This window comes from Phocoena sinus, chromosome 11, assembly GCF_008692025.1.
Source record: "Phocoena sinus isolate mPhoSin1 chromosome 11, mPhoSin1.pri, whole genome shotgun sequence".
In the NCBI taxonomy this organism is placed as follows: domain Eukaryota; kingdom Metazoa; phylum Chordata; class Mammalia; order Artiodactyla; family Phocoenidae; genus Phocoena; species Phocoena sinus.
In genome coordinates this window covers 66,423,675-66,434,622 of record NC_045773.1, presented here as the reverse complement: position 1 = coordinate 66,434,622, position 10,948 = coordinate 66,423,675, and the positions used below count along the sequence as shown (strand labels likewise).

Genomic DNA, 10,948 nt, shown 5'->3' with positions numbered 1-10,948 from the left:
AGAGTAGACCCCACTCACCACAACTAGAGAAAGCCCATGCGCAGCAATGAAGACAAAGCCCAACACAACCAAAAAAAAAGTGGGTCATGACCACATTCCCCACAAAAATTCAGAAACCTATCACGTTAGTTTTTTTTAAAATAAATTTATTTGTTTGTTTTTAGTTTTGGCTGTGTTGGGTCTTCGTTGCTGTGCGTGGGCTTTCTCTAGTTGTGGTGAGCGGGGGCTACTCTGTTGCAGTGCACAGGCTTCTCATTGCGGTGGCTTCTCTTGTTGTGGAAGGCAGACTCTAGGCACACCGGCTTCAGTAGTTGTGGCACACAGGCTTAGTTGCTCCACGGCATGTGGGATCTTCCTGGGCCAGGGCTCGAACCTGTGTCCCTTGCATTGGCAGACAGTTTCTTAACCACTGCACCACCAGGGAAGCCCCGTTAGTTAAGTTTTAAATGGTCAAATGAGTTGGGGCATGCTGAGACACTCCCTCTATAGTAAAGGACAAGTTATTATACTGTGGACATCCTACCACTAAAAAGATGCATAGCGCTGGTGGCCAATAAGGGTTTTGGAGGCAGTATACTAAATACTGATCCAGCCCATATATTCTCTGACTTGTTTAAGTGGAGTCCAGAGCAAAAGAGGCTCTGCAATAGGTCCTTGATATGCGGCAAGCTCTTGGGATGTATGACCCAGCATATCCCACGATACTAGAAATATCCATGGGCAATAAGTAAACAGTGTAAAGTCTCCAAAAGCCCCAATGGCAGAGCCTCATCTCAGACCCCTAGGATTCTGGAGCAAAGCCACGCCCTGTACAGCAGAGAATTGTTCAGCATTTGCAAAGTAGTTCTTGACCAAATTGCACAATCCAGAGCAACCAGATCATTATTGTTTTAAGCTACTAAGTCTTAGGGTTGTTAACTATGAATAGGTAATCAGAAGATGCAGTAAGAGTACTTTGTTCTTTTTAATGTCATATAGTATTCCACTATATACAGATACCACAACTTATGTATCTTTTCTTATGTTATGGACATTTAGGTTGTTTCTGGTTTGGCTGTGTTATGAATAATGCTGCTATGAACATGTCTTTTGGCAGAAATGTGTACTCATTTCTCTTGAGAACAAACCTAAGAATAGAATTCCTGGTCACGGGGCAGGCATGAGGGAAGGCATCTTCAGGAGATATTGCCAAAGAGTTTTCCAAAGTAGTTAAAATAGTTTATAGTTCCATCAGAAGGTATAAGAGTTCCAGTTGCTCCATATCCTTGCCAACGTTTGGCATTGTCAGTCTTTTTCATCTTAGTCATTCTGGTAGGTGTGTATCTTATTGTGGTTTTAATTTGCATTTCCCTGATGAGTAACAATATATTCTTTACTAAAAAAACCACACACACAAGAAACCAAAATGTTGACAGTGGCACTCTACAGAGGTGTGATGATTTATTATTTTGTTTTGTTATTGTTGTCTGCTTTTTGTTCTGTAGTTTTGGTCTTTCTATTTGCTAAGCTTTCTGCATTTTTTTTTTTTTTTTTTTTTTTTTTTTTTTATGCGTTACGCGGGCCTCTCACTGTTGTGGCCTCTCCCGTTGCGGAGGACAGGCTCCGGACGCGCAGGCTCAGCGGCCATGGCTCACGGGCCCAGCCGCTCCGCGGCATGTGGGATCTTCCCGGACCGGGGCACGAACCCGTGTCCCCTGCATCGGCAGGCGGACTCTCAACCACTGCGCCACCAGGGAAGCCCACTTTCTGCATTTTTAAAATTTAAGTGCTTAATTTTTTAAATTATAAAAGCAATCCAGGGCTTCCCTGGTGGTGCAGTGGTTGAGAGAGTCCGCCTGCCGATGCAGGGGACATGGGTTCGTGCCCCGGTCCGGGAAGATCCCACATGCCGCAGAGCGGCTGGGCCCGTGAGCCATGGCTGCTGAGCCTGCGCATCCGGAGCCTGTGCTCTGCAACGGGAGAGGCCACAGCAGTGATAGGCCCGCGTAACGCAAAAAAAAAAAAAAAAAAAAAAAAAAAAATTCCAAAAAACCCCCACCTACTTGTTCTTATAAATACCAAGGTATATTGACAACAACAGTAATATTACAAGTGAAGTCACCAGAAATATTTATTGAGCACCTACTGTATATCCAGCACTGTGGGAGGGGCTTTGAAGGACACAGGGCAGTACAGGACTCATTCTCTGCCCTTGAGAGGTTTACAGTCTAGGTGGAGACAGAAGAACCAGGACATACGGGAGCCAGGAGTAAACAGTCCAGGCCAGGATGTTACAGGAGCTGGAAGGTGTCTGGGGTCAGAGCCACCAAGTGGTTCAGTGCCAGGAAAGACAACAACTCACAGCTCCCGGGCCCATATCCACCCACTTAGTGCGCCCTATCCATAGCCTCTACTCCCGCCATCATAAAACGCCTAACTCCTTGTTCAGTTGCTATTCAAAGTGCAATGAAATGGGGGAGGGGTGGGGCAAATGGAAAATGTCCTTGGATGAGTTCCAGGGGCAGGCATCACAATCTCCCTCCTGCTTCTCACCCACATACCCCTCACATAGAGAGATCCCCATTCAAGGAGGCCTGTCTGACCATCCAGGACCACCACCCCAAGAGCTAAGAGGAGGGGGTGGTCACTGCTTGAGCTGCCTGAGGTAGAACTGGGGAACCCTACTTCTAGCATGCCCCTTCCCCTTCCAGTCCACTGAGTTGGGGGACAGGCACCCCGGAGTTGCCACCCAGGGCTGAGAAGGTACAAAAGGGAAAGGACATGGAGGAAGGGAGAGGAGCAGAGAGGGACTGAGAGCCCAGCTGGGAAAGAGGGGCCTCTGGGGCCCCTAGAAAAGTGCAGGGGAAGGCGAAGCCAAACACTGAGGCCGGCTCCCCCATGGGTGGAGGGGAGGTGGGGTGGTCTGCTACGGGACCCGACCTTCCCCACGCCTTCACGGGACCGAGGGGGTTATCAAGGGCCACGAGGGTATCAAATCCCCAGCCCTGTTCCAGGCTGTGCCAACTTCAAGGTCACCCTGCCCAACCTTAGAGGGGAGTGAGGGGACCTCAAAGTTTTGATGATGCCCCCCACTCTGTTGGGTCCCCTTCAAAGTGCTATCTGTTCACTTCTCAAATTACAAGGAATTCAGGTCTGAGAATGCGGGAAAGGGGCAGAATTTTGTAATACCCATCAGACGGTGAGGGGAGGGAGCCAGGTACCTCCAGAGAGTACCACCCAGCGGGTGAGGGTCGTGCCAGCCTCACCGTACCTCAGGGAGAGAGGAAATGGACAGCAAAGGGTGAGGAGGGCTTAAATAATAGTTCACATAATAAAAATACCTAGCACTCTAATAAGCCTATTTTTCTGCTACCTAATTTTTTTTTAAATAATTCTAATGCCAGAGGCTGGGGGTATGAGGAGGGTGGGGGCAAGCAGGGTATATACATGAGGAGGAGTTTAAATTAAAACACAAATAATAATTAAGACACACAAACTGAAGGAATCAGGCAAAAGATGTAGAAGAGGCCTACAGTGGCCTCCTTGTTTCCAGGATGACCTAGCTTCCAGCAGCTGGGTTAGGGCTTCCTCTTGGAGCTGATCAGCCGGCGTTTAGAGTGATAGAAATCTGAGGAGAGAGAACAGAAGTCAGCCAGGCCAGGAGGAAGAGGGCCCAGCAGAACCACCCATCCAACGTAAACTGCAGAGGGGCCAGGGAACCCTCCCCAGGGCCAGAGGGACACACTGCCAAGTACAGGGAAGAACTCTGGCAACTTCTGGCCCATCTCCCAGAGGAGCATTTCCAGAGCATCCCACCACGCTTCACAGATGTGATTAATAATAGGACTTATGCCCATGGGCCGGCTGTAAGCCAACCTGCCCTATACAGTAGCCACTAATCCTATGTGGTTATTTAAATTAACTAACGTTAAACAAAATGAAAAATTCAATTCCTCGGTCACACTAGCCAGATGTCAAGTACTTGGCGGCCATGTGTGGCCAGCGGCACTGGACATTTGCATCTTTACAGAGTTCTATCGGAGAGCACTGCTCTGGGGATTGCATTAGATAATCTATGAAAAGTGTTCTGCACAATGCCTGGGCTGTATAAAGTTAGCTATTATTGTTATTATTATTATTATTATTATCATTATCAGTATTGTTAGTTCTGACCCAGCTGCAAATTAGCTGTGGGATTCTTGGCTGCATCTCTCCAAGCCTCATTTTCCTCACCTATAAAATGAGGATAACACTGGTATGGTGCTCTGAGGATTAAATGAAATGCTCTCTAAAAGACTTTGGTTGATGGGGAATTCCCTGGCGGTCCAGTGGTTAGGACTCCACGCTTTCACTGCCAAGGGCCCAGGTCCAGTCCTTGGTCAGTGAACTAAGATCCTGCAAGCCGTGCATGGTGAAGCCAAAAAATAATAATAACAGTAATAATAATAAAATTTTAAAGTAAAAAATTAAAAAAAAAAAGACTTTGGTCGAAGGCCTGGCAAAAGACTTTGGTCGAAGGCCTGGCATATTTAGTGTTCAAATGTCAGTATCATTCATTCAGTTTTCCTCAAGCACCTGCTATGTGTCAGATACCATCCTAGGTGCTGAGGATTCAGCAATGAACAACAGAGCTACAGATTCCTTTCTTGTGGAGATAATATCCTAGTTGGGGAGATGGACAATATCAAGATAAGGAAGTAGCTGTTGATAGTTTAAAAAGTGCCAAAAAGAGAAAAATAGGCAGGGAAGGGGGGCTGGAGGTGTGTATGTGTGTTGGGGAAGGGGAGTTAAGTTTGAATAGGACAGCCAGGAAATTCTCATTAGCTTTCTCTCCACTGCAAATTCATTGCGGGACCTTAGGCAAATCATTCTACCTCTCTCGGCCTTGTTTCTTTGCCTACAGAAGGATGGCAAGAATGTCTTATGGTATAGGATTGCTATAAGGACTGAAAGAAATCTAGAAACTTAGCAAAGGGCTTGGCATATAATCAATGTTCCAAATAAATGTTAGCTGGTTGTTCTTGGCAGCAGGCTAGCTGTGTGACCTCAGGCAAGTTACTTCTCCTCTCTGGGCCTGTTTCCCACTCCGAGGTATGAGGAAGCTGGGTCAGATAGTTCAGCCCCTGCACCATGAATTCTGGGAGTCTTGATCCCTTGCACTTCTCTGCACTTGTCCTCACCTGTCATGCTGGTCTGTCGCCGTTTTCGTCCCTGGGAGGTGCCCGGCCCTCCCGGGGACCCCTCAGACCGCTCTGGGGAGCGAGGCACGAGGGTGCAAGACAGTGACAGGTCCACGTGGTCCTCCTGAGATGTCCCCTGCAGCAGGGCAGATGAGGTGCTCGGCCACTTGCCCCCTCCCAGGTCGTCCCGGGTCCCCCGGGGCCCTGCAGGCAGGTAGAGCTTGGGCAGGCCAAGGCCCCTCATGCGCTCCCAGGCGAAGTCACCCTCCAGAGGTGTCTCCGTGACAAAGTCGAAGTTCCATCGCTCTCGGGCCTCCTGCACGCAGCTGGCCATCAGGGCGTCGCAGTCCCGGCGCAGCTGCTCACTGTCCACCGGGCCAAAGAGGCGGCGGCACGCCTTGCTGCCGCGTGGGATCTGATGGGCATCCCTGGATGGCTCTGACATGGTGCCTGCAGCTGGAACACAAGTAAGACCCTGGTCACCGGAGAAATCAGACCCTCCCTTACCCGGCCGTGCTTCACTCTGTAACCTCAGGCGAGGTCTTCTTACTAGAATGTGAGGTGAGACAATCACTCTGGTTCCTTCCAGCTAATTTTCCCCCACTTCCCTCCCACAGGCTCTCCCAACACCCCAGCAACACACACAGGGTTGGGGCAGAGCTCAGCCAGCCTGGCACCCCAAGGTCACTGGGGAAGTGGGCAGTTGAAGGGCAAGTTTATGTATGTCAACAAAGGCAGGTTTATTGCAATAGCAGGGATCAGGGTCCTGTTTACCACCAGGTATTATCAGGTAAAATCAATTTGTTTTCCCCCCTGAGGTGTCCCTCATGGGTGTGAATGCCCCAAGTCTGTGTGAATTGCCAGAGTCCAGCAGTTTCCTAACCCCAGACCTGGCCAGGAGGTCAATTCCCAAGTAAGTGGACAGCTCCTCGAGCCTCCTGAAACCCTCCATCTAGATGCTCATGTGGAGTAATCCTGCTCAGCTACTTAAAACCACCCTGGACTTTGGGGTAAAAAACACCTGGGTCCTAGGGCTTCCCTGGTGGCGCAGTGGTTGAGAATCTGCCTGCTAATGCAGGGGACACAGGTTCGAGCCCTGGTCTGAGAGGATCCCACATGCCGCGGAGCAACTAAGCCTGTGAGCCACAACTACTGAGCCTGCGCGTCTGGAGCCTGTGCTCCGCAACAGGAGAGGCCGCGACAGTGAGAGGCCCGCGCACCGCGATGAAGAGTGGCCCCGCTTGCCACAACTAGAGAAAGCCCTCGCACAGAAATGAGGACCCAACACAGCAAAGATAAATAAATTAATTAATAAACTCCTACCCCCAACATCTTCTAAAAAAAAAATAAATAAATAAAAATAAAAACACCTAGTCCTAGCTCTGCCACTTACTATCTCAACTTTAAAAAAGTCACTTAATGTCTTTCGGCCTCAATTTCCTCATCTGTAAAATGGGACTGCATGCAAGTCTAAAGCAGGGCTGTAGAAGCATGCTCAAGCAGTTGATCCGTGGGTCCCTCCAGGCAAGGCAGATGGAACAGAGTTGGGAGGCTGTATCTTGGTGGTTAAAAGTGAGGGCTCTGGAACCAGGCCACCTGGGTTGGAATCCAGGCTCTGCTGGGTGAACCTGGACAAGTGGCTTAACTTCTCTGGGCTCTATTTTCCTCATCTATAAAATGGAGACAGCAATAGTGAATGTTTCAGAGGACAGATGTGAGGATTAACTGAGTTAATGTAGATAATGTGCTTAGAGCAGTACCTAGTATATAGAAGCACTTGGAAAATATTATTATTATTTCTCTCTCTGCCTTTAGTTCTGCCTGAGCTCCTCCCCATCACTCCACCTGGGCCACTGCCTCCTTCAGACAGCAGCTGACAGGTGTTGTGCGCTGAGGGCCTTTCCCAAGGATGTCATCATGCAGGCAGCCTGGGGGTGAGGAGCAGCTAGGCAGGGCAGGGCAGGGAGATGACTTCTCCCAGGCTGAGCCACATCCTGCCAGGCACATGAGGTGACCTGAAGTCTAGACAACATGAAAGCCCCTGCCCCATTTTGCCTGCGTCCAAAGAACCCATTTTTCAGGCAAAGAAAATTAAAGGCACCCATCTACCTGGTTCCTCTCCTCCCACTTCAGGAGAGGGAAAACTAAGGATGAGTTTGCCCGTGAGGGAGTGCTGGCACCTACCTGCCCTGCTCCGGCCTGACTCCAGGATTAGCTCCTGCATGACCTTGACAGGGACTGGGTTTTCTGGGGACAAGTCCTGCTTTGCAGGCTCTGAGGATGAAAGCTCTGCTGAGTGACCTCCTGGGACAGGAAGCCCTGAACCCACACTACACCTACCCCTCCACACTCCACCTCTTACAGTGAGTGGAGCCCACAATGCAATGTCTCAGCTGATAGGAGAGGGGAGGCACTAGGTGACCTCAGATCAAGTTAAAAGGGCAGGAGTTATGAGACTTGCCCCAAAACCACACAGTTAAAAGGATCAAGGGCCACTGCCACATAGAGAGGGGTAACATAGTGCAGTGGGCAAAGCCCACAAATAACCTTTGCTCACTCTCTTCAGGGCAAGGATTGAGATTTATTTTTATATTTTATGTGCCAAGGCCTGTTCTAAGAAGTTTACAAATATTTTCTGAAAAAGTGAGTACATTAGCTCTTTTACCGAAGAGGTAACCAAGGTTCAGAGAAGTTAAGTAACTTTCCCAAGGTCACACCGCTCACAAGTGGCACAGCCAGGATTTGAACCCAGGCCTGAACGCCCTGGGTTCTGTGCTCTGGTGTTGAACCCTACTCCCTCTCTAATTTTGAGGTTTCTTAACCAGAGAGCCACTTGAGCTTTTTCAAAATGTAGACTGCCAGGCCCCTCCTTCCCCAGACCAATTAAATTCAAATGTTTGACAGCTCTCCAGATGGGCATGTTTGGGGTGCCAGCCAAGAGGGGACACACAGAACGTCCTGAATACACTATGGATCTCAGTTCTTCATTGGTACATGGAGGAGAAGCCCACCTAGGGCTTTATCAGGGAGCTAGATATTCTCTAGCTTCTAGGAGCTGAAGATGGGACCAGAATCCCGGCAGGGATCCTCTCTACTTCTGCTACCCCTTCCCTTACGGCTCTCATAGGCTCCCCACCAAAATCTTCTCTCATGCCCATTATTATAACTCGCACCTCAGAGAAAACAAACAAAAACCCTTGTTTTACAAACAAGTAACTAAGAATAGCTTCCTTTGTTGGCCTTCCTGCCTTCGACTTCAACCATATTTTCATACTCAAATAAATGGTAAGCTCTCAGTAAACACTGCTGAACCAATAGGGTACTCTTTTTAAGAGGCGGGGGAGCGACCTCAGATCAGCACTGGAATAGCGGCGGGAAGCAAAGGCGGGTGAAGCCTCCTTCCGCGGGAAGGCGTGTTTGCTATTAGCGCTGGGGCCAGAAGGGGGCGCTGGTCTACAGGAAATCACGCGCGGGACGGGAGGTGCGTGGGCAGAGCCTGGGACAGCGGCAGGGAGTTGTGATGAGTCAGTTTCCTGCAAAGAGCTCCCAGCCCGCCAAAACTTCGCTTCCACTCCGGCTGCACGTCACCCCAGGGTGAGGAGGGGGAGCGGGAGGGGGAGCGGGAGCCGCGAACACGTCACGCTGAGCCAGCTAGGCTTCCAAAACCCCCGCCACTGTTGGGAAACCGCGCGCTCTCGCGCCGTCTCTTGTGACACACGCGCGCGCGCGCACACACACACACACCGCAAGCACAGGCGCGCCGAGATCTGGTCCCTCCACCTTATCTCCACGCCCAAAGCAGGGGATGAGTCAGATCCCTGGAAAATAAAAATAGACGGGAGCAACGAAAACAAAACCGCTCTTAAGTCCTCCCCGAAACGCAACGTGGAGGAAGGGAAGGAAGGAGGGAGCTGCCTGGGCGCCCTAAAGTACCAAACCAGTTCCAAGATTCTCGTCCCCACGGGGAGGCGCGTGTCCCCCGGGGGCCCCTGACAAGGCAGACAAGGCGGACGCACCGTGGTCCGCGCTGGGCGGCGGCGCCCGAAGGGCGACTCGCCCTCCTGCTCAGCCGTGTCGCCCTCGGAGAGGGAATTCTGGACTAGGTTGGGGGCGCCCGGAGCCCCCGAATGCAGGCGACGGAGGTTCGGAGCGGCGTCGCACCCCGAAGCCCCATCCCTAAAAGACACGACCCCTTACCCGCTTCCTCCCTTGACGGGGGCTGTGTGCCCCGCCGCCCCGCAGAGCAGGGCTCGGCCCCCGCCCCTGAATCCGTCCGTCCGACCCAAGGGCAGGCTGGGCCGGGGTTCTCCCGGCAGCGGTGGGAGAGAGGGAGGTCCGGATTCTGCGCTTCCCTAACTGACTGGCTGGCGCAAGCCCACTCAGCGCCGGGCCGCGGCTCCGGGTTCTCGAGGGCGCGCCGCGGGGCGGGGACCGGACACCCGGTCCTGGACCTCCTGGTGTCCCGGCTTCCCTGGGAACACTCTGTGCCAGCCAAATAGGTCACTGTGCTGATGGGGGGACAGAGACCGTGGAGAGGCAGGGAAGGAGACTTCTGGGGGAGCAGCCGTCTCCCAGCCCTGGCGGGGATCTGACCTCACCCGGCCCCGTTCCCTGGGGTCTTCTTGTCACCGTGAGTCACCTCCTCGCTAGCCCTTAAGGGACGTGTCCCGACACGTTCCCAAGGGCCGGAGACACAGCCCGCGCTGACCTCAGCGCCCAGCCTATTGGCAGACACGGCAGCGTTGGGGACCGAGACCTCGGTTCTGGGCCGGGATGGCACCGATTGGATCCGAGAGCCGCCCGGGAGCGGATCCCAGATGAACCTGCTCGGCTTTCCCCACCCCTCCCGGACCCCTCCGCGGACAGGGCTTCATCCCCACACCGCAAGCGCACCAAGCCTGGGACCCCGAGCTCACCCTCCGCCCGGTCCACGCCGTCCCTCGCCCCAGCTGAGCTTCAAACGGAGGGAGCGTGGCGGGGATCTCTGAAATTAATGCTCCCTCTCCCCGCCCGGAATCTCCGACACATCCCGGCCCCTGTCCCACGCGCACATATAGACTCGGGTGTGCGCAAAACCGAGCCCCAAGCACGGACCCACGCACCCCATTCACCTGTGAACACAGTACACACACGCCGCTGCGGACATACACCCACGGAGGTGCGCGGACACACACGCGCACACGCTCGGCTCAGCTCAGAGCCGCAGCCCGGGATTCGCTCTTGCCTGCCCTGGCTCTCTCACCTCCTCTGAGGGTCTCGGTGTCTCAGTGAATCCGCGCCCAGCTCCTCGTCGCCCAGCTACCAACTCGGGCAGCTGCTCACACCTAAGCTGGCGCCGCCTGCGCTCCCCTTATAAAAGGGCTGGAGGCGGGACCTGCTGCTCCGCCCACAGAGCGCCGGGGACCGGCCTCTGGGGGGACAACTGCGGCTCCCGTGCGCTCGCAACAGCGCTCTGGAAACCTCTGCGGCCACCCTCGCGTGCTGCAGGAGGGCGCTTCCCTCCTCCCCACTACCCGCGCCTGGGTTTGTACGCTTGACACATTTCCCCACGAACTGAGCTCCAAATCTGTTTTTTTCAGTTGGGGAGTGAGTTGCCGCTCCTCCGGAGGGGACGACATTGTTAGGACAGGACCGAGGAGCCCCCTCTCTGGCCCACCACCAACTGACTCTGGGCAAGGGTTTACCCAAAGTAGTTGAATAGACTATGAGGAGTGTCATTAATAAATAAAAATCCTTAAATAATTAAAAAAAAACCACCTCACTTTGCAATTCCCAGAAAAGCCCCACTA

The 10,948-nt window shown here is 52.5% G+C and overlaps 1 protein-coding gene across 4 annotated transcripts; it reads right to left on the bottom strand.

Annotated features, from left to right (window-relative positions):
- Positions 1 to 2,085: 2,085 nt before the first annotated feature.
- Positions 2,086 to 10,709, bottom strand: CDKN1A (cyclin dependent kinase inhibitor 1A). 4 transcript variants are annotated; one of them, XM_032649724.1, is made up of 4 exons: positions 10,402 to 10,480; positions 8,904 to 8,977; positions 5,160 to 5,615; positions 2,086 to 3,607 (listed from the first exon to the last, which is right to left on the bottom strand). In XM_032649724.1, the coding sequence occupies exons 3-4, from the start codon at positions 5,602 to 5,604 to the stop codon at positions 3,558 to 3,560; spliced, it is 495 nt and encodes a 164-aa protein (XP_032505615.1). In that variant the 5' UTR covers positions 5,605 to 5,615; positions 8,904 to 8,977; positions 10,402 to 10,480; the 3' UTR covers positions 2,086 to 3,557. The 4 variants fall into 4 exon arrangements, with proteins under 4 accessions (XP_032505615.1, XP_032505614.1, XP_032505616.1 ...); XM_032649723.1 differs by lacking the exon at positions 8,904 to 8,977 and having other exon boundaries at positions 10,402 to 10,709; XM_032649725.1 differs by lacking the exon at positions 8,904 to 8,977 and having other exon boundaries at positions 10,271 to 10,480.
- Between the last annotated feature and the right edge of the window lie 239 nt (positions 10,710 to 10,948).